The 24,572-nt window shown below is 34.9% G+C and overlaps 1 protein-coding gene across 1 annotated transcript in view; it reads left to right on the top strand.

The window, feature by feature from the left end:
- The window catches only part of SPINK5 (serine peptidase inhibitor Kazal type 5), a 153,088-nt gene that overhangs the window by 85,837 nt on the left and 42,679 nt on the right, over positions 1 to 24,572 (top strand). Inside the window, exons 6-11 of the mRNA XM_014730588.3 lie at positions 1,422 to 1,549; positions 3,190 to 3,256; positions 17,036 to 17,163; positions 19,038 to 19,104; positions 22,696 to 22,823; positions 24,224 to 24,311. Coding sequence (XP_014586074.2) covers positions 1,422 to 1,549; positions 3,190 to 3,256; positions 17,036 to 17,163; positions 19,038 to 19,104; positions 22,696 to 22,823; positions 24,224 to 24,311 — 606 coding nt within the window. The remainder of the gene's footprint in view (positions 1 to 1,421; positions 1,550 to 3,189; positions 3,257 to 17,035; positions 17,164 to 19,037; positions 19,105 to 22,695; positions 22,824 to 24,223; positions 24,312 to 24,572) is intronic.

Below are 24,572 nucleotides of genomic sequence, written 5' to 3'. Positions count from 1 at the left end.
CTTCAATAATATATATTGAGCCTTTCCAACAACCTTTTCATATTCATTTTTACGGCAGTTGTTATTAAGCTACTGTATGTTAGGTATTTTGTATGTGTCAACTTACTATATTCCAATAATAATAATGACTACAGCAACAATAATAATAAAATAAAGGAGGAAGAAGAGATGAAGAGAATCCGATATTGGACCTGAAGTGAGTTTGATCACCTGTCAGCAGCAAGCCAATCTCTGGAACCAGGTGTAGTGGAAGAAAGTAGGAATTTTAGTATTGCACAGCGCTGAGCAAGGAGAGAGGGCAGCTAACGCTGAAATCCCAAACTCCCTGAAAAGCTAAAAGGAGGGGTTTTTATTTGGGGTTTCAGGTAGGGGAGGGGGAGCATATGGCTTTGTGGGTTGGAGCTTTCCCACCAGCCTGTCTTTGGCCTTGAGACTACTTGCGGAGAAGAGGGAGCCTGTGATCTTGCTGGTCAGCAGCTTTCCCACTGGCTTGTACCTCCTTGCTGGGAGGAGATAACGAATCCAGGTGCTTAGCCTTGGCTGTGTCTTTCTCCATGGAGGATAGTGGATTCTGGAGCCAGGAAGCCAGGGAGTAAGCAGGGAATGAGTGTTTTGGTTTTAACCCCATATATGCTGGGTTTAATGTAGGGAAACTGACATCAAGGCCGGTATCAAATCTACTTATTGATTATCTACTATGTATCAGGCACTCTTTGAGGGCTTTTTGTTGTTGTTAGTAGTTGAGTCGATTCCTAGGGACCCTGCGTACAGCAGAATGGAACCCCGCCCAGTCTTTTTGCTCCATCCTCTCACCGTCCGGTGCTACATCAGACAATGCTCTGCTGCTATTCATAGGGTTTTCATAGCCAATTTTTCGGTAAGTGGGTGGCCAGTTCCCTTCCTAATCTGGAAGCTCCACTGAAAACTATCCACTATGGTGACCCTACTGGTATTTGAAATTCTAGCGGCATAGCTTTCAGCATCACAGCAACATGCAACCGCCACAGCATGACAACTGAGGGCTTGCATACATATAATGTTTAACCCTCACGAAACCTATGAAACCTACTTATATCCACTATTTTTACCAATAGGGTAAGTGAGACTTTGAGAAGTTAATTTGCTAAGGCTTGTAAATGAGAACCCTGGAAAATAAGCTCAGATCTTTTGACTCCGAGTCTTTTGTTTTTTCCATTTCACTAGTCGTTTTAAATGAATTCTTATTAGGTGAATTTGCAATCTCCAGCAGACAATCCAGTCATTACTTTTATTTGCATTATTTGTATCAACTGAGGGAATATCTTCCATACAAAGTGAGTAGTGGTCATTAAATAATATTGCTCAAGGAAGTTCTTCTAGAAGATAAAGTCTTGCTTTGATGAGGTTTCAGTCAACACAACTATTTTTCACCTTTTCCTTAGGAAACATGCAATGAATATCGGGCATTGATGAAAAATGGAAAATTGTTCTGTTCCAGAGATAAAAAATTTTTTGAAAGCCCTGATGGAATAATGTTCATCAACAAATGTGCCTCATGCAAAACGATATTGTGAGTAAGGACTTGCTTTTAATTGCTTGACTTACCAGCTATTCTCTGAACTAGAAAATGAGTTCTTTTTTTCCGTGGGGTATATTTTTCTAACTCTAAATGGTTAAATAAAAATGCTTAGCAGATCACTCTGACACCTCTAATTAGGTAAAGTTGGATAAGTGCCACCTACCTGGAATGATTTTAATAATCACTCAAATGGTATTCTGAAACATCCCAGAGGGCTCAGTATTAATAGCTTATGCAGCACTTAATAGTCTTTTGAAGATGCGGTTTCAATTTGAGTTTTCTAGCTCTAGGAAAAAAGAAAGAAAGATTTTTGGGGGCCTCTTAAGACCTGCCTCTGGTCTACACTGGGGACTGAGAAAAGCCCCTCAGAAATGGTGCCAAAGTCTCCTCGTTGCCACGAGCAGGAGTTAAGCATGATACACTCTGCCTCTGGGAGTTGCCCTGTCTTCAGATATCTGGGATTATGCCAAGTTGAAATGAACTAGAGTTGATTGTAGCAACTCAGAAAGAATTAGCATCCAGGAAATTTACCAACATCCATGCAATGTTTCTTAATTTGATTTCCTTCTCTCCAATGACACCCCAAAGGTGGAAGAAGGCTTGAGTTATCCATTGGAATTCTCAAATCAAAGTTTCTTAATTTGTTTTTGAACAGGAGGTCATTCTCAATTTCTGACTACCATCAAAACTTCAACACTGGTATCAAGCTGATACTAAGTTTACTTAAGATAATTGTTATAATTAATTTTTAAAATGCCAGGTTGGTATGTGTCAGGGGATTTAATTTAACAGTCAATAACATTGGGATAATGAAGCTCTGATCACATGTGCTATTTCTGATGAAGACACTGTGGGAAGATGAAGGCAGGCAGGGTAAGATTTAGGGTCGGGGGAGGCCTGGGGCAGGTTGGATAATCTTTTCTTATTTTCTTGAACTCTGAACGTAAACCAGCAGGTGTATTATTCACCATAAAGTTTCCTCCTTGTTACACAGGATGTTTTGAAAGGAGACTGAAGGTATGAATATAATAAATTTACTGAAAACTAATTTAAAACAAAAATAAAATGTCTTAAGACACGCAAAGCAGTTTTTCACTTTGAAGTCACTCACTCAATTATTATTTTTATTACCTGTGTAAATTATGTTGGTAAAAACTTGGTTTCTTAACTTGGAAAGAAGGAGACTGTATGAGGCATAAAAGCTGTCCTCAAATTGCTAAATTTGCTCTGTGGGTCCTTAGACCCACAACCTTAGAGGTTCGAACTAGGACTAAAACAGGCAGGTAGATATTTGTTCAATATGAATACGGTCTTTCAAAGAGAAACATTCCAACAATGGTACAGATGACTTTTAGAGTAGATGACCATCTGAATGTCAGAAGTATTTAAGGGATGCAGTCTGTTAGGCAGTTGAAAATAGAGATTCTTCTTTTAGTAGAACTATGTTTGAGACATTTTTCAGTACTGATGAAAGATTTGTGGTACCTGTGCTCATTTCTTGACATACCTCCATTTCTGACATGCCAGATTGGGCTGAGGAGAATGGTCAAAATTAAGTTTACTATGTATGCTGATATCCCTAAACGTTGGGCAGACATGTCTAATCTCTGCTATTCCTTGCTGTCTTCCAGGGAAAAAGAGGCAAAATCCCAGAAAAGGGATTTAACAAGAGCCACCAGGGCCACTGCCCCAGCAAAGGTGAGAATATTTGAAGTCGATTTGTCATATTTGCTTTTGAGATTATGTTTGATTCTATTTAGAAGTATCTATTTCCTAATTACTAGGTCATACCTGTTATGAAGACAACTACAGAAGGGAGGGAACATGGCTTAGTCCAGGGGTGGACTAAATATCTGGTATAGCTTGTCCATAGGCCCAACCCATGACTCAACTCTCTGAAAACATTTCAGGCACTGGCAGACACTAAGAGGTGGAGTTAGCCAGTGTGATATCTGCCTTCTGTAGCCTTTCTCATTCCTCTTGTCCTGTCTTTTCTCTAAGAAGAGCCTTCATAGGACTGTAGAACTAAGGTTTATGTCACTTGGTCAATTCTGTATCTCTAGGTCTCAGTTTTTTCATCTGTGAAATGGAATGTGGATCAAATAAGAAACTAAGTTTAAAAAGCCAGCTGAAGTGTTTAACATGCGTTAGCAAGCGTTTGACTCATTTTATTTCTTTTTTCTTTTCTTCTTTTACTTCCTTCTGCATATCTTTTCTAATACCTGGAGAGTTCCCCTAATTCATCTAAAGCTGTTTGTTTATATCTGTTTTGCAGATTAGGACTCAGGTTAATATTTGTTTGAGAAAAGCATTCTGTGGTAAAAAACTTAAAAGTGGAAGAAACTACAGAGATGCAACCCTTCATACAACCAATTTCACTTTGTAAATATTTTTTATATTTATGCAAAAATTTTTTATTTATACAAAAAAATAAATTCTAGGCCCAACTGGGGGAAATTTCTGGCCTATAATGTCTCACAATAAGTTATTGACAAAACCAAGGCTATCACCATGTATCCTGAAAACTACTCACATGATTCCAGGTATCCTATGTAGCTTAGTCTCCAATATCTTCTTTCTCTTCCTCCTTTCCTATCCCTAACACATAATTAAAATGATCAGTCAGGGCAGGCACACCCAAATTACTTTAACATCCATCGTCTAACCAAGCTACCATTTTCCTGTCTGTGTTACTCAGGAAGGTCTGAGAACCTCAGCCTATGTAGTAAATCTAGTCAACCAAGTTCTTTGCTTGGGCTCAACCAGTCTCACTTTTAAAACAATAACATGGTTACCATTCAATTGGTCAATCACTGCACATCCTTTATCTGAACAAAACGGAGCTGCTTCTGCTCTACAAAATCTGTGGAGGTCAGAAAGGTTTACTAGTAACTTTCAAATTGGCCTTTCCTTGTCACATTTAGAGAGAGCTTCATTCTGTAAGACCCATTCTCCCCTTCCTCCTGCTCTTTTTCCTTCATGGGAAACTGATACATCAGTGGTGTTGAAAAATATAAAACACAAGCAAATGACAAACAAAGACATGAAATACACACACACGCACACACACAAATACACACCCCAATCCTAACAAACCTGCTATTTAAAAAATATTACTGGTCAGATGTTTTCATATGTAGACATACATTTACTGAATTTTAATCAAATAAGATTTTTAAGGAAAAATTATAAAATTTTAAGACATTATACCTCTCGGTTAACATTTTATGCCTGAACTATAATTTTTACCTGTAGGTAAAGTTCTAATGGTTGGATGTTTTGATACCTAGGAAACTACTTACTTATAAATTAAGGGATTTAATATTTGGCTATGTGCCTTTCAGGTAATTTCTGTCAAGATTTTTACTTGTCTGTGTTTGAATGAATTCATGCAATTACACTTTGTTTTTGTTGTTATTTTTTTCTCCACTATAAGAGAGACAAATCTACTCACTTTCTCTGCTTAGATTCCTCCCATCAAAAATCAACCCTGAAACTCATTCTCAGAATAAGGTGCTCCACCTGTCCAAGAATTTTCCTCCTACAGGTATCCTTTCTCTTGCATCATCAATTTCTCCTTCACTAGTATGTCAGTCTTTCACCTCCCAACTCTAATATCCATTCCAACAAGTCTTGTTGGTATTGCCTCCAAAGTTTGTCCCAAATTTGTCTCCTTTTTACCATTTCCACTTCTACCAACCCAGTCTAGTTCTTCATAATTTCTGATCTCTAACGTATTTGGTCCATGAAGAGACTTTTGTTCTTCAGTTGGTTGATTCATTCAATGTTTCTCATTGATTTAGATTGCCAACTTTGTAGGATATTAAGTTCATATGTGTGTATCTCTGAGTTCCTTATTCTACTCAGATTAGTTCATTGCTTTAATACTAATAAGACAAGTTCCCTTTCTCAGTTCGTCTTTTTCAAAGTTTACTTACCTGTGCATAGATATATATTCGTCCACATGTTTATTAGAAATAAAAAGTTTATGAAAAATCTGGCTTGAATTTGGGAACCCAATGTGATTAAGGATAAAAATAATTTATAAATTAATTCGAGTAAAATTGACTTTTTATAATATCAACCTACCCAACTCAGGAGGACAGAATACCTTCTCATCAATTTATATAATTTTTGTGTACTCTATGAAATCTATAAAGTATCCTCCACAGAGATTTTTATAATATTTGCAAATACCTAGAAAATTTATAATTTTATTGCTCTTGTGGTTATTTTGTTGTTTGTGGTATTTCTATCTGGTTATTGTTGGTATAGACAAATTCTATTGATTTCTACAAGTTGATCTCATATTCAATAACTTGATCATATCTTTTCCTAATTCTGATAGTTTATCTGTTAATTCTATTTTTTTTCTTGGTAGTTGATCACATTATCTGCGTATAATAGGAAATAATAGGAGTTTTATAACTTCTCTTTCAATCTTATCACTCTTTTATTTCTTTTTCTTTTCCTTATATCATTGGCCAGAATCTAGAGTTTAATAGTTAAACAGTAGTGATGATAATGAACATCAAACTTCCCTCTCTCCTCATTTGTTAAAGGAAATACATCTAAAGTTTCTCCATTAAGTATAATGGTTAGGATAGATGTTTTTTCTTTAAACTTTAGCAAGTTTAGGAAGTTCCATTCTGTTCTTAATCTTCTAAATATGCCTTGATTATTATCAAATGCTTTCTCGGTAACTATTGAAATAATTTTCTGATTTGTCTCAGTCTACTACTGTAATAAATTTCTTGATAAATTTGCTAAACACTTATTGTTTTGTTAGGGTAAAAGATACTTAACCGTAACATATTCTTTAACACACTGTCGAATTTGGATAGCTAATATTTTATTTAGAAAATTTGAAACTACTTTTATAAGTAAAAAGAATCTATACTTTTCCCTTTTTAATTATTCTTATTTGGTCTGAGAATCAGTATAACATTATCCTGAGGGGTGGGACTTCAGGCTGTGGCTGAATAAGGAGGTATGAAAACCCTTTCCCTAATAAGCAACTATAAGTCTAGATAAAATTGTCCAAAACAAGCATTATAGCATCCTGGAAATTGACCAGTAACTTATGTCAATCTGACAAGCATTTATGCTTGAAAGATTGGTAAATTTTGGATTAGAACAATGGGAGTCTGTGATGTTCTTGCTTAAGAATACTCCCATCTCACCTCTGTTGCTTGGTTGGTATGGAGAATTTACCAAAGCAGGGCAGGCTATGAGTGACAGGAACTGCACTACCATTGTTGAAAGGGGCTTATCTAACTGGCAGTAGTGGGCAACAATCATACCCAGAAATGTTTTTGGTGGAAGTCATGCTATTCACAAAGAGTAAGGATTATGGCCTGAAGTTGTAGCATGGTTAGTGCAAGCATATTTCTGGCTGAAATATGAAAAAAATACACAGACAGCAGAGATCAAATAGGGACTAAACAATTCACAAAGTCCTGGTTGACCACAAGGCTATGCACAAGCACTTAGAAGACAGAAAAATATCCCATTAAAAAGCAAATGCTGGGACAGATGTAAAAATGACCTGAACTTTGCCCTCCCCAGTATACACAGGCCCATCTCCAGAGGATGGAAGCCTTACTGGCTTGAGGTGTTTGAGCACAAACTGTGTCCAATAATTGCCCAACTGCTAAGTTCTACAGATACAGGGGTAAAAAACCTAAAGAGCCAGGCTTAAAAAAAAACCTGTAAACATTTTCTTAGCAGACACATTAACAACTGTACACTACGGGAGAGCAAGAAATCAGAGTTTTAGCCCAGCCAAAGATACAAACAAACAGTAAAAAAGCAAAAATAATCTTTACTGTAAAATCATAATTCTGAGTCACTATAATATATTACCCAAAAAGTCCAGTATCCAGCAAAAATTATAAAATGTGCAAAGTAATTGGAATGTATGGCTCATACTCAGGGAAAAATAAGTTAATGGGAGCTGTCTTGAGTGTCTCCAGATGTTAGATTTGGCAGACAAACATTCAAGCAGCTGTTTAAAAAGTGTTCAAATACTAAATAAAACCATATTTAAGAATTAAAGGAAAGTATAATAACAATGAATAAACAAATAGATATTCAGTGAAAAGATGTATGTCTTAAATGAAAATTCTGGAGTTGAAGAGCACACTAAATTAAATGAAAAATTCAAGCTCTAAAGCAGCTTTGAGATTGCATAAAAAAGAATCAGTAAACTTGTAGAAAGATCAATAAAAGTTAACAATGGAAGTATATAGAGAAAAACCACTGATGATAAGTGTAGGCACAGAGTCCTTGAGATAACAATAGCATGCCAATACATGTGCAATAGAAATTTCAGAAATAGAGGAGAGAGAAAATATAAAAATTATCTGAAGGAATAATGGGTTAAAATGTATCAAATTTCATGAAAATAATCTTTACTTTCAAGAGTTTAATCAAGTCCCAGATGGCATAAATACAAAGAGATACACACCTAGGCCCTCATGATCAAAATATTGAAATGGAGAAAATTTTAAAAGAGACAAGAAAAAATGGTACATTGTATACAAGTTACAATTAATGACTGGCTTCTCATCTAAAATAATGAAGGCAATGGAAAGACATGCTCAAAGTGCTGAAGAAAAAACTTAAACAATATTCTATATCCACCAAAACTATCCTATAAGAATTAAGGCAAAATAAAGATTTTCCCATATCAATGAAATATGAAAGATTTGTTCCTGACAGACTTGTTGTACAAGTAATAATAAAGGTTGTCCTTTAGCTGAAAGGAAAAATGACTACTGGATAGTAACTTGGACTTACAAAAAGAAATAAAAGCACCATAAATGGTAAACATATGGTTTAATATGAAGTACTCTATGCATATATTTTCGTTGTTTTTACCTTCCTTCTTTTAAAGATATAATACTGTGTAAATAAATAATTATAATGTTGTTTTAATAGGAGTATAGATACAATATATATGATAACAAAGGGGGATGGAGGAAACAGAGATATATTGGGTCAAATTTTCTATATTTTACCATAATTAAGTGTTAACCTGTAGTAGATTGTGATAAGTGAGGATGTGTATTGTAATCAGTAGAGTAACCACTAAGAAAATGGCATATATAGTAAATATATAAGATCAACAGGAGAATTACAAAGACGTATAAGAAATATTTAACCTGAAAGAAGGCAGTAATGGTAGAGAACTAAAAAGGACAAGAGCATATTGAAAACAAACAGAAACACAGCAAATATAAAGACAACCATATCAATAATTATGTTAAATGTAAATGCTATAAACAAACAGAAACATAGCAAATATAAAGACAACAATATCCATAATTATGTCAAATGTAAATGCTATAAACATACAATCAAAAGACAGAGATTATTAGATAATAAAAAAGCAACTATAAAGTGTCTCTAATCGATATTCCTTAGATTCAAAGGCACTGAAATTCTGAAATGATGAAAGAGTAATAACTTGCCAAATATAATCATAGGAGAGCAGGATTTGCTATATTTTTGCCTGATGAAATAGATATTGAGATAAATAATGTGGTTAGAGACAAATAAAGACATTTCATAATTTTAAAAGTATCAATACATTAGAAGATATAACAATTATGAATGTATATGCACCAACTGATAAAGCTCAAAATATATGAAACAAAATATGCTATAATTAAAAGAAGAAACAGACAACTCAACAATAATTGTTAGAAATGTTAATGCTCTACTCTCAAAAATTGATAGAACAACTGGACAAAATATCAAATGTATGGAATACTTGAACAACACTACCAACTAACTCAACCTAAACTGAAATATGGAGAGTGCTCCCCTAATATTAGCAGAAGGTGCATTCTTTACAAGCAACAGTGGAACATTCTTCAAGATAGACTATACACTAGGATATGAACTATATCTCAATAAATTTAAAAGAATTAAAATCATACAAAGTATGTTTTCTGACCACAACAGAATTAAATATAAACCACCAAAAAAGGGAAATTATGGAAATTCCCAAATATTTAGACATTAAGACAAATACTTTTAAATAACTCATGGATCAAATAAACAATCACAAGAGAAATTAGAACACATTTTGAACTGAATAAAAAAAAACACAACAATTCAAGACTTACGAGTTTCAGCTAAAGCAGTATATAGAGTTTAAATGCATGAATCAGAAAAAGAAGAAAGGTCACAAATTAATAATCTAAACTTCCACATTAAGAAACAGAAGAAGAAGAGTAAACTGAACCCCAAGCAAGCAGAAGGGACATAATAAAGATTAGAGCAGAAATCAATAAAATACAAAACATAAAAACAATAGAAAAAACTGATAAAAACAGAAGTTGCTCCTTCGAAAATATCAACAAAGCTGACAAACCTTTAGATAAATTGACATAAGGAAAAAGAGAAGAAAAAAATTATCAAATTCAGGAATGAAATATGAGATATCAGTATATGCTCTAGAGAAATTACAAGGATTATAATGGAATATTATGAACAAATTTATGCCAAAATGTAGACAACTGAGAAGAAACAAATTTTTAGAAAGAAGTGAATTACTAAAAACTGATTCAAGAAGAAATGGAAAATCAAAATAGACCTAGAGCAAGTAAAGAAATTGAATCCATAATTAAATCAAAGAAAAGCTCAGGTTCAGATGATTTCTCTGGTGATTTTCATCAAATATTGAAAGAAGAAATAATACCAATATTTTATAGACTCATTCAGGAAATAGAAGAGGAGGTAACACTTACTAGATCATTCTATGAAGCCAGTATTATTCTGATACACAATCCAAAGGAAGATAGGACAAGTACAGAAAACTACTGACAAATATCTCTTATAAATATAGATGGAAAAATCCTTAACAAAATATTAGCAAACAGAATCCACAACATAAAAAGGATAAACTATGACCAAGAGGGATTTATTCTAGAAATGTAAGGTTGATTTAACAACAGGAAATCTAATACACCATATTGATCGAATAAAGGACAAAACTACATGATCATTTCAAAAGATGCAGTAAAAGTATTTAACAAAATCCAACACTCATTCAAGACAAAAAGTCACAAAAAACCCCCCACCAACACACATAAATGAACTTAGATTTTTACATCACATACAAAACTTAACTCAAAATGGATTATTGTCCCAAATGTAAGAACTATAATTATAAAATTTCTAGAGCAAAACATAATGGAAAAAGTTCATGAATTTGGGCTGGATAGAGAGTTTTTAGATGTGAAGTAAAAAATTTGGTCCATGAATACAAAATTAATGTTAGACTTTATCAAAATTACAAACTTTTGTGCTTCAAATGACATCATTGAGACAATGAAAAGGCAAGTCATGGGCTGAGAGAAAATATTCATGAATCAACTATTGGGTAAAAGACTTCTATTCCCAATATATAAGGACCTCTTACAACTCAATTATAAGAAGACAAAGAACTCAGTTAAAAATAGACACTACACTAAAGATAATTTAATGGCTAGTCAGCACATAAAAAGATGTTCCACATCACTGTTACTTAGAGAAACGCACGTTCAAACCACAATGAGATACTGTTACACACGCACTATAATGGCTATAATCGTAAAGACAGAAAATACAAAATGTCATTAAGGTTGTGGAGAACCTGAAACACTTATAGATTGCTGGGAGGAATATACAAGGACATAGCTACCTTAGAAAATAGTTTGGCAGTTTCTTAAAAAGTTAAACGTAAATTTACCATTTCACCTAGCAAATTCAGTCCTAGGAATCTGACCCAGTGAGGTGAAAACATACGTCCATACAAAGTCAAGCATGTGAACGTTCATGGTAATGTTGTTTTTAATAATCCCAAACTGGAAACCATTCAAATGTCCAAATGTACCCTGGTGAATGGATAAACAAAATGAGCTACATTTATATAATGAAATATTGTTCAGCTATAAAAAGGAATATACGACTGATACTGTTACAACATGGATGAACTTCAAAAATGTTACACAAAGTGAAAGTAGCCAGAATCAAACAATTACATACTTCTGATTCCTTTTATGTGAAATATCCAGAAAAGATAAATTGAGAGTCAGAAAGTTCAATGGTTACCTAAGGCTTGAGTTGGCAGCTGGGATTAACTGCCAATGCGCAGAGGGGAAACTCTTGGAGTGATGAAAATATTCTAAAACCAGGTCATGATGATAGTTAACAACTTCATAAATTTACTAAACATCATTAAATTTTACACTTAAAATTGGCGAATTTTACGTCATGTAAATAAAACCTCAATAAAGCTGTTTATAATTTTTTTTCAGTTTACACTCCAATTTTTAGAATAACTTGTAAATTATTATTATTCAATACAAGTTTTCCTTTTTTCTTAAAACTTTAGCAAAATGGATTTTAAAGCTACTAGGACTGGGCCATTGGGAGAGGGAAGATCTCAGACCAATATATGAATTGATTAATGCTTATTGGTCTGTTGAACTTTTCTCTTGTTTATTGAACCAAGGTAGGTATTTTATCCTTTTTTCTTTTTTGTAGCCATATCTCCATCTTGGTTTTCAAATGTATTAGCGTATGGATACTCATAATATGATTTCATTGTAATTATTGCTCAATGTGTATACAGTTATTTCCAATTATCATTTTATGTATTTTTTATTTTCTTCTTCTCTTTCTTTCTCTATCAGTCATACTAAAATGGATCATATCGGCTTTTTTGTTAATCTTCTCTATTGTTTTTATTATCTATATGATTCATTCCTGTTTCTTTATGTTTACTCTGTTGCTCATTTTACAATGGAGTGAGCAATATCTAGTTTTTTAAATTTTAACTTTTTAAATTTCATGACAAGAATATTTAAAGATATTAATGATCATCTATCTCAAGATTTGTACTTGAAGTGTTTCCTTTTGTCAATCTTTGCCAAACATTTCTTAATTTTCCTCCCTCTTACAGTTATTTATTAATACATCATTTGATTTTCAAATATGTGGTAGTTTTTCTATTTTAAATTATCTTTTAATCATATTGAATTTTGGCCAGAGAACATAGATCATATACTATTGATCTTTTGGGATTTCCTAAGACTTTTGTTGTGGCCTGATAAATATTTTACTTTTATAAATGTTTCAAACGTTCTGAAAGAACATTTATTTTCTGTTTCTTGGATGTATTTCCTATGAAATCTAATGGCTTAAGCATCTTAATTTTTTCATATGATATATCAGTTTCTGAGAAGTGTGTGCTAAAATCTCTAAGTCCAGTTATTGATTTATCTAATTCTATCACATTCTGTTAGTTATTGTTTGAGATATTTAGAGCCTGTATTATTAGGTGAATGTATGCTCATGGTTATTATCATGGTTATTATACCTTCTTGTTCTCTTTTTCCTTTTACTTTATATAATGTTCTTCTTTGTTACTTATGATGCATTTTGGACTGAAGTCTATCTTTTCAATATTAATATTGCTGCCTCTGCTTTCTTCTTACTCATTTTTGCCTTGTATCTTTTCTTATTCTATTGTTTTAAAATTTGTGTACCTTTTAATTTTTCTCTTTTGATCAATACCCGGTTTAACCCAATTTTTAAAATCCAATCACAAATTGTCTTTTAGTCTGTGGGCTTAGCCCATTTACATTTTTTGTTATTTCTGTTATACTAGGACTTGGTTCTCCCTTTTTTTCATATTTTCAGTTACCAGATTTTTTAAAAACTTATTTTTAAAGTAGTTTCTTCCTTCCAGGTTTTCTTTGATAATGATTTAAATGTAACTTACCTATTTTCATTAATATGAACCAAATACCACATTTATACTTATATATCACTACTGCTAATGTCTGTGTTTATTGTCAGTGTCTCCATCTTCCCCCCAATGTATATAGTTTGCTATCAATTCATTTGTTAAAATCCCCCCAACCTCCACAATTTTGTTGTTGAATAGATTTTAGCTTTGAGTTGCTATGACTATTTCTCTCTTTCTCTTGTTCTTTCATTTTTCATTAATTCTAGAAATGTTCCCCATTTCTTCAGATATTTATTTCTATATCTGTTTACCTCCTTTTTGGGACTTTCTAATTTTATTCTTTATGTTTTTTGTATTTTATTTTTTATTTTAAATTAGTTTTCTTTATCATTGCCTTCTGTCAAAGTTTCTTGATCTGCTCGTCTGGTTCCCAAAGTCATTGTGTATTTGCAGCTATTCTACTTTTAGTCTTTATATTGTTTTATTTATTGCTATTTAAATATTTCCCATATTGAAAACTTTTACTTTTTTCTTCCTTTATAACTTCTTTTTTCTTCCTTTATATTGTAGATATCTTCTCTTATTTCTCTAAAGCATAGTTACACACTTGATAAATTATTTCTCTATGCATCCCAATAATTCTGCTTCAGTTGATACTGCATATTGTTCATATTAACATATTTATTTTATGCTGTTTTACTCCTCAGATAAATAGATATTTTACTGTAAGATCCCATAATGGCTTTAGTTACTTTTTCTGCCAAAATGAGTTAGATAAAGTTCAAGCTGAGCTTCAGTTTCTGCCTCTCCTGATGAGTGTAAGGATAGGAAAAGAGATAAGGCTCAGAGCTGAAGGTTTTGAACCAGTGCAGCCCAATCTAGTTTGCTGCCACTTCATGAGGTCAGGAATCCACCTGTAAGCCCTCAGAAATTGTCTGCACTAGGAAAAGGTGTTCCCTGTAGGCTGTGATCCACCAGCCCTTGGGGTTTGGAGGTGAAGGAAGTGGAGTGGTAAATGCTTGCACCTGTTCTCAACATGTCCCAGCTGGGCTTTTAATCTGCCCTGGCATCACCCTGCCAACACCTGTGACCTAGTATGCTACTGTTGATTTTGCTGGTGAAGGGGGATAAGCAATGATTGGCTCAAGTTAATTACTTCAATCTATATCCTCGTGCTTCTGTAATTTCTCCAGAAATGATATTCGAGCGTAAACCAGCAGCTCTCCTGCTTTTTCGTTATGCTCCAGCCACACTTGTTTTCTTTCTGCCCCTTAAGCAGGACAATCTAGTTCTTATCACAAATCCTTTGGAATTGCAGTTCTCTATGCCTGATATGTTCTTCCCTCACATCTTTAACAGCTGCCTCCTCCTCATTAATCTCATCTCACCTCAGAGGCTACCTTTGCAGAGCAATCTTTCTCGACACCATGTTTAAAATGGCCACCGTTCTAGGTACTATCCTATTGCTCAGTTTATTTTTCATAGCACTTATTATAATTTAAGTTACCGTATTTATTGCTGATCTCTTCTGATCAGGGTGTAAGTTCCTTAGAGCATGTACTCCATTTCTCTTTTTTGCTGTGTCACAGTCTAGTAGAATGCCCAGAGCCTAGTAAATGCGCATGGATTTTGAGGAATAAATGAACAAATGAAATAACACTATGGCCATTACTTACCCTGTTTTCACTCTATTTTTAACTTCTTCCTAAACGTATGACATGAACAGTGGGGTATGTTCTATAGCTTTTCTATTTTAAATTCTTTTCCCTTTTTAATTGTCTTCTAGGAGAATCCTCAATCTAATCTTCTGGTCTGCAATTTTGTCATATATTTGTATTCATTCCACTTTTATTCTTTATATTGTGTGACATACTAGGTGACAGGTCTATATTATAAATGTTTCATATCTATAATGAAATGATTTTTATTATGACAATAATAAGATCAAAAATTTTATTTTGCAATGTGATATCATAAAGAAAAAGTCTCCAGTCTGATTCTTTGGTTTCAGATGGAAATGAAATCCAGGTTAACTCTGTATCTTCTTTAGCTGGCTTATGTCACAACAGTGAGTTGCCAAATAGTATTTCATAAGTATTCATTTGGTCTTCACCACAAATCTATAATGGTATGAATTTCCACTTTTCAGATAAGGAAAGTAAGGTTCAAAGAGGTGAAGTGAGTGGGTGGCAGATGTGAGATTTGGACACTAGTCTTCAGTTGTTACCTGGTGTAGTTGTTTTTCTCACCAAACAGGTTTGTCTCTAAGTGTATGTCATATTATCAGAGCAGAAATTTAGAGATGTCTGCCATCATCCCTAAAACGTGTTTAGTTTTATTGGCTTGATTGTCAGTAGAGAAAACATTTAAAATAAGAACAGCAGCAATAAATGGTTATGATGTGCTGGGCACTATTTTAAGTGCTGTATGTGTACTAATATATTTAAATCTCTTTATAATCCTGAGAGGTTGGTAATACTATACACATTTTATAGATGAGGACGCTAAAGCACAGTGGGGTTAAGTAACTTTCCCCAAACACACAGCTAGTAAATGGTAGAGCTAGAATTATGAACCCAGCAATCTGGCTCTTGATCACTACCCTAATTTATAATAATAGAAACTTTATTGCAGCTTATTGTTTATGGAGGGCTTTCATATCCATTATCTATTGGACTTTACTACCACTCTGTAGAGAAGGCAGGAAGGATTTGGTAAAGAAACAGTATACTAAGTTTCAGAGAGGTGACTTGGCCTACTTTCCTGGTTTGCAGGAAAACCAGGTCCCAAGTTGACATAAAAAGTGAAGGAGAATGTGAAAAGGGTAACTCAGAGAAGGTGAGGCCCGATATCAGGGGGTGAGAAACATTGGGGGGCTGACTTTGAAGAGAAAGAAGATGCTCAGCTCTTCCTACTTTGGTGGGGTGTTTGGAAGGACGTAATTCTTGCTCTCCTTGAAATGGGTTACTGCTTGTTTAGATAAAAAGCAATTGATAATTCCTGAAACTGGAGCAGATTACTTTGGTAATTAGAACTTTCAGCTCTATTTCTGCTTTCTATGGGGGAAAAAAAAAGAAAGAAAGAAATCAAAAGAGAGCTACATCTGTGGTAGAAAAGAAGGCACTACACTTGAGCCACTTGACCTGTTGAAACCCTGGCACTGTCACTTGCTGTCAGGAGACCTTGGGCAAACTACTTAACCCACTGTACCAGTGTTTCCGTATCTAAAAATGAGATTTGGATTAAACAATTTCTTTCCATGCTAAAATTCTGTGAGCCTGTGATGATAGGGGAAGGAAGTGAGCATCTCATACATTTATACTTGACTTTTTCTAGATGAATGATTTTCATAAGTCAAGGTTTGTGCCTTTCTATATGCAGCTGGAGCATCTGAGCTCGCCTCCACCAAGACATTTAGCACATTGTATTTTAAATATCTCTTTCTCTATGTCACCCAGTAGATTATGAGCAAATTGAGGGCAAGCAGTGTATTCTACCTTAGTTCTAACACATAGTAGGTTACTCATGTTTACTAATAAATGAACTAATAAGTAAACGAGTTCCATACTTAACCATATGAATTGTACAATACTTACTGAGCTAGTTCTACCTGTGTGGTGGCTAGTGTTCACTGCGCAGAGAGGCACTCAGTTCTATAAAATTTCTCAAGACAGTGTTGTAAGCATTACAATTAGGATAGTGAATATCAAATTCCTTTCCCTGTTCTTCAGGATGTGTGTAGTGCTTTTCGGCCTTATGTGAAGGATGGAAGACTTGTATGCACAAGGGAAAATGATCCAGTTCTTGGTCCTGATGGGAAGACACATGGCAATAAGTGTGCGATGTGCGCTGAGCTATTGTAAGTATCATTATCCCCAAGCAGGCTAAGCACGTGGACCTGATAAGGATGCACTTGGTTGCTGTCCTGAGAACCACTCCATGGAGAGATAAAGATCTTTTCACGAAGCATGCAATCCTTTGTCTTTATGATCTGAAATAGTTCTTGCTCCCAGAGTGGCTTCTTCTCTTTTTAATTCTTATCACCTACTAAAGTTTCTTAAAAGGAGTGGATAAGGTGGGTATGCTGGTTATTAAATTCAAGACTCTTAGTTTGTTTAATTACAATGACTTGAAAATGCTCAGTGTTTTATAGACACAATATTTTAAAAATTTAAGAAGCACTTTCATATGGAAGAATCTAGGTCACTCATTTGACATACATTGCTTCATTTGGGCATGCATAGAGTCTCTTACTAAAAATGACAGCCTAATTTATTTATTTACCTATTATTTTTTTGAACCCTTATTTGATTACTTTAATTGCACCATTAAACATTTGACTTAAATTATTTGACCATTCCAGTTGTTGTGCTGTTCTAATTTCTCATTGTGTAGGCCAATTTGCCTCAGCCCGCATGTCTTGTTCACCGGTCTTTATAATTTTTGTTCAGTAACTAAAAGCAAAGGACTAGATGCACTACTGTGTAAAGAGATTACACATGACTGTACCCTATTGCACTTATCAAATAGTTGTGGGGATTTATGATAGCTTGCCATGTTTCACAAAATAAACATCTCATCAAATACTAGATAAGCATCTAAGTTATTTCACTAAATCCTGTTTAGATAATAGGGACAGAATAAACAATGGGTACAGGGTGCTCACCGGGGCCCTCAGACTGCCTGATTTAAAATAATAATAATAATGATGACATTGACTGAATTCATTATTAGTATAAAAGTTGGAACTTTATGAAAGGGAGGAGCTGTTGGGTTAATCTTTCTCTGAGTACCTGACTGCTCTGAGACCTAGATATGAATAAGATCCAATGAGTCTTTAAGATTTTGGCTGGTAAACAAGGTATACTCTCTAATCCATGTGTCAGCAAGGCTTAAAGTGCTCTATTTACATCACTGGATCTTTAAAATCAAGACAGAGAAGGATTTAACAGATTAATAAACTTCACACCTGCCTTTGAAAATTAACAGTGTGCTGTTGTAGAATTCAAGGGCATGTCCTATCAGGTTTATAAAACAGTGATTATAACTGGTTTCCAGACAGAACATTAGCCTAATTTCCACTTTCTTATCTAGGAGGTGTGTGCTTTTAGTGTTCAAACCTGCCCTAATTCTGTGACCTTCTCTTTTCCTGCACTAGCTGAAAAAGAGAATTTGACTTCTCTAACTCATGGTTGGTTTTTTCTTCTGTAGAATTAAGATAATAATGCCTATCTCCAAGTTGAGGCTGCAATTAGAGAATATATATGAAAGGACTTAGAAGCGTAGGTCAATGTAGCTTCTATTAACAAGGATTCTTTTACATGAAGGCAAATACTTTACAAGGTATAAAAGCTGTACATAAAGGTGCGGATGCCAATACTTGAGATGCTTAGTTTGGTTTCACCCTTGTCACAGCATCGTTTGAAAGCTCTTGGTTCTGCCTGGTAAAGGGAATTTTCCTGACAATTTTCTGTTTGTCAATCAAGGAGTCACACCCACCCAGTTTTACAGAACAAAGCTTCTAATTGACTGTCAGTGAGTCAGTTTCACGCCCTTCCTTATCTTTGGCAATTTTCTGCCTCAGACATTCAAGACAGGAAAAAGTTCATCTCATGTAAGTGGATCAGCTTAACAAGTTATAGCAAAGAATGTGAAACTACTTAGCACCGAACTGGACGCTGAAAATGTGATAGAGCCATAAACTGACCAGCAGCTATTTTCTTTAATTAACAGCTTAAAAGAAGCTGAAGAAAATGCCAAACAAGAAGGTGAGACCAGAATTCGGCGAAGTGCTGAAAAGGTAAATTACTCACCAACAAAATTTGTTTTTTGTGGCCTTAGGTATTCACAAACTTATGCTTAAACCTTTCAGGTAATTCAATAATGCCATTGTCCATTATTACATTGAATTTTTTCCCTTTAATTTCAAAATTCCCCAAGTTGACTATTCTTAGTGTATTAACCATTAGATTCAAAGTTAAAACATAATTTTCTACTTAAAGTTCAAAATATGCAATTTACTTCCTTGCTTAAAAAAAAGGGAGGGGCTGGCTGGGTGGCCCCAGCAGTTAAGTGTGCATGTTTGCTTCGGTGGCCCGGGTTCGCAGGTTCAGATCCCCTGTGTGGACATGGCACCCCTTGACAAGCCATGCTGTGGTAGGCGTCCCACATATAAAGTAGAGGAAGATGGGCATGGATGTTAGCTCAGGGCCAGTCTTCCTCAGAAAAAAGAGGAGGATTGGCAGCAGTTAGCTCAGGGCTAATCTTCCTCAAAATCAATCAATCAATCAATCAATAAAAGGAAGAATGTAAGACAGAAATTTTATGCACATTAAATTCTGCTTAATTTTCACCAGACTTCTCTCTGACAAATATACACAGTGTATCTACTGGTGTATTTTATGCATAATCCCATTAATACAAATTAGAGTTGTTCATTTGCCCATTATGGTTATTACATTCAGTGAGGCCTGCATTTATAAAGGTCCTGCTTCAATTCAAACAAATATTGAGATTGTGGTTTTAAAAATACTCTTAAAATTAAGGTTTTCCAAATTATTAGATGATTTAATTTTTCCATTTAGTACAAAAAACTATTCCTTTTGTTAATTGAATAGGCAATGTAGGTAACACAGCCTTGCCAACAAGTTGCTTCTGACCCCTAAGACCCTGTGTACAGCAGAGCAGAACCCTGCCCAGAGGTTTTGTGCGATTCTCTCACTTTACAGTGCTATATCAGACAATGCTCCACTGCTGTTCATAGGATTTTCATGGCTGATTTTTTCCAGAAGTGGGTGGACAAGTTTTTCTTCCTAGTCTATTTTAGTCTGGACACTTGGCTGAAACCTGTCCACCATGGGTGACCCTGCTCGTATTTGGAATACCAGTGACATGGCTTTCAGCATCACAGCAATATGCAGCTGCCACAGTATGACAGTTGACAGAGGGATGGTATGGTTCCCTGACTGGGGAACAAACCCAGGATGCAGCAGTGAGAGTGCCGAATCCTAACCATTAGACCATCAGTGCAATGTAGATTTCTTAAATCACAAAGGTTATTAAACCCTACTTTCAATAAAGGTGATAATAGTTACTTTGGTAAGTGACTAGCTTTTTGTTGAGAAGTCAGAACACCTGAGTTTGAGCCTTAGTTCTGTCATGCTGCGGGTGTGTGAAACTGAGCAAGTCATCTCTTCTGAGTCTCAAGTTTCTTGTCAGCAAAATGACCTTAATTTTACCTTCCTGTTGGATTTTGATTCTATATCCTGCACCCTTCCATGCTATTACAAGTATTTTTTTTTTTCAAGATTTTATTTTTTCCTTTTTCTCCCCAAAGCCCCCCCGGTACATAGTTGTGTATTCTTCGTTGTGGGTTCTTCTAGTTGTGGCATGTGGGACGCTGCCTCAGCGTGGTCTGATGAGCAGTGCCACGTCCGCGCCTGGGATTCAAACCAAGGAAACACTGGGCTGCCTGCAGCGGAGCGCGCGAACTTAACCACTCGGCCACGGGGCCAGCCCCACAAGTATACTATTTTTGTAGATTGTAGGGCATAGGTTTTCCTAAGGGGAGACACAGATCCAGTTTTTGGTAGTTAAGAGCTGAACTTCCACTTCCTAATGCTATTCAACAAAGCGAATTTCCCATCCTAAACAGGGTATTCAGAGTTTAAACTAAGAAACATGGAGCATTCAGAATTGTCAATAATTTGTACAACACTCCCTGGGATTTGATTAGCAGTTCTTTTGTGGTGGTTGTTAAATTTCAGTCTAAAATTTTGGGTCATCTTGTGATATTTAGTATTTTATTACTCCGTGAACACAGAGAGTTCCTTTTCCTTGTCTTTCATCATATCTCAGCTCTTTTTCCCTCTTCCTCTCTGTGGCTGGGATCATTGTTTTGGTGAGGTCATTGGACGTGATGATGTTGAATAGGACGACTTTGTAATGATGGCTCAATATCTGCCCCATAATTAACTCGTCAGAAGGTTGCTCACAAAAGTATTTCTTCAGAAGCTCCTTGGATGAATCACAACTTATAAACTGAAATTACCATTGTTTCTCTTATGGGAATCATTGAGCATTAATTTTATTACTATGCTATGATTATCAGATGATTGTCTTCTGTGTCTATATTCCTAGACTGTTACAACCAGGAAGTTTAGAGCACACCCATTTCTCCTCCAAAAACAAATATCTTTTTATTCAGAGGCACTTAGGATTAAAGTGTTCCAATGAAATATGAATTATTAAAAACAAATCAGAGAATACTAGATCTAGAAAAGGCCCCAAGAACATCTACTCCAAAAACCTCTTTTGTGTAAGTGGTGAGATTGAGGGCTCGTGTGTGACAGGACTTTAATGTTCTCCCAGTGAGTTAGAGCCTCAGTCGAGCGCCATTCTAACTCCAAACTACGTGCTTTATGCTCTTGTTTTCTTGGCTGACCCGAAAGATGAGAATCATCCAATTGAAAAGAAGGCTACAGAAAAGCATTTTGTGTAGGTTATATTATAGTAATATATGCTATTATGAAATATATTTATTGACATAGAGATTCCCAAGCCTAAAGTAAATATATAAATATGTCTTTAATTGTAGGCCTCATCGAAGAGTAGAATTTTCAAAACACAGAGAGAAACCCGAAGGTACTCAGCCAAAGCAATCAGGAAATCGGGGTACAAACCTCTCTTGGATTTTTTGGGGAGAAGTCACAACCTTTTTAGATTTTCTAGATAGAAATTTGTCTTGATGGTTCATATTTGTAAGTGAGAAGTGAGGGGAAGTTAGATTCACTCTCTCTGAGGTTTCCACCTACAATATTAGAGAGGAACATCAGTAAAAGAGGCAGAATTTATAAAAATGATCCACAGATCTACAGAGAAAACAAACTAAAATAAGCGTAATATTGTTGTATACTACTTCATTCCTTTTTCCTTTGCAAACTAGGTTGGATTGTTCTTGACTTTGTCTATATTAAGTAGCTTTTAAACATTTCATCTCACAGATTCTATATTCTACTCATTGGCAACATTTTATTTGTCTTGCTTGCTGCATTTTGGCGTGTCTTTGTTGGAACCCCATATCAGATCTTTTATTTTGTATTATCTTTTTTCATAGAATTGAAAGTTAACAAGAACTATATGGTTTTAGGAAATATTTGCTCAGCCCTATTCTTTCCTAGGCTCTTTTAACTTTTAATAAATATATCGCATAGCAGATACAGGTACCAGGTAAGTTGACAGTGTAATTGCTATTTCTTATTAATTTTCAATATTTATCTGTATGTGTTTACCAATACCTTCTAGACCTGACGTTCTTTGACTATAACTCCATGATGTACATTTTCTAGATTAAAGAGTAGAAAAGTGCTAAATGTAATTGGTCTTGTTAAAGGATTTTTGCAAGGAATACGAAAACCAAGTGAGGAATGGAAGACTGTTTTGTACCCGGGAGAGTGACCCAGTCCGTGGCCCTGATGGCAGGATGCATGGCAACAAATGTGCCCTGTGTGCTGAAGTTTTGTGAGTACAGTTGTGACTTCTTTGCAGTGACTCAAAAGGTGAAGTGGAGATTTATTCAAATGATGAGTAAGAACTGTGATGAGGAGAACACTTGTTGCTAAGAATTTTTGAGCAGTTTTATGTCCTCTACAAATTATATCACCACCTAATAAATAGGCCCTAATAATGTATATCTATTTTTGAGTACAAATGGATTCGACTTTCCAGTTGGGAGACTGGATTATAAAATACTTCTTAACATTTTCTCCTATGACCTTTGTAAGTCTTCTTATAGCATGAGCTACTCATTCAACAGAATGAATAAAAAGGAGGTACCAAGACTTTGATTGTTTTCCTTCTGTAATTATCCCATTGTGACCAAATAGATGGGATGCCCCCCGAAAATTCATGCTCATATATGAATTGGATTAACTTTATCTTTTCATCTTGGACATCTGACCTTGGGGGAAGTACAAATCTCATAACATGTAAATTATAGTATTTATGAAGATACCTCAGACAAGATCTCATCAGACTTATTTTCAGACCCTTGAACTCTGTAAACTCTTTCCTATGTGCTGTCCTACTGCCAGTTCAAGTCACTCTTGGCCAACTAATGTCCCCTCTTCTGGGGATTGCATTTCAAAATTATCCTTCCTTGGATAAGACCTCCTAAAGCACCTTCTTGAAATTCAATCTTTATAACACTGAATAATTTTATTTCATAAATTAAATCATCACAGTTGGTATTTGTACAATTATTTCTATGCCTATTTGTTGACTGTCAGTCTTCTCTACTGGGCTGTAAGTTCCAGGAAGACAGGGTGTGTGTTTCTATGCTGTGCTACTGTACTGGATGCACAGGGCCCTGGCCAATGCTTGCCAAAATTATTTACTAACTAAATGTTGAATGAATAAGTGAATTAATGAATGAATGTATGAATGAAGATCCTTGCTCTCAAAAAGCTAAGGCTAATAGCCGAAATAAGCCATTGATGTGAGTGCACCCTCGTGGGCACAGATGCACACACGTGTTGCAAGACAGAATGAAAACCGTCCAATGAGAGAAGAATTCCAGGTATAAAAATACAGTGATGAATGTAGAACTCATTTCCACTCTAAGGTCTTGGATGTTTTCTTAAAGAGGGTAAAATTTAAGCTGAGGAGATTTAAAAGAAGGCAAGATGACAAAAAAAGATCATTATAGTGGCAGGAAATGGCACACATGAAAGCAAAATGATAGGGGTTCTTTGGGGAAATAGTGAAGATTTTGGTTTAAAAGTGGCTTTAAGGTGATTTGAAAATGTTTGTACTAGAACTCAGGAACACTTAGCTGTTTCTCCACCTGCACCTAAATGACTATTTTGTAGCGTGAAGATTTGAAACATCTAATATTCACTTATTTATTTTTGTTTCTTCAGCAAACGGCGTTTTATAGAAGAAAAAAATAAAGAAGATAAAACCCGGAGAGAGGCTGAAGAAAAAGCTAAAGTTAAAACAGAAATTGAGGTGAAGATTAATTTGATTAATGCAGTTATACCTTTTGTGATGTATGTGTGTGTATTTTATGCTAGAATGAATTTTCAATGTTGGTTCATTTTTCTTCCACTACTGATGCACTTTTTGGAAACTAATTTATAGTTATTATTTTAGAAGAGTTAAAGGACTAATTATGGCATTACAGTTTTTAACTCTACTTGGATGAAATTAATCAAATCATGTTAGTAAAATAGATCCACACTCCTAAATGAAGGTGATATATCAAAGCAT

Source organism: Equus caballus, chromosome 14, assembly GCF_041296265.1.
Source record: "Equus caballus isolate H_3958 breed thoroughbred chromosome 14, TB-T2T, whole genome shotgun sequence".
Classification (NCBI taxonomy): domain Eukaryota; kingdom Metazoa; phylum Chordata; class Mammalia; order Perissodactyla; family Equidae; genus Equus; species Equus caballus.
The sequence above is the reverse complement of the archived record's forward strand: the minus strand, read 5'-3'. Positions and strand labels throughout refer to the sequence as shown.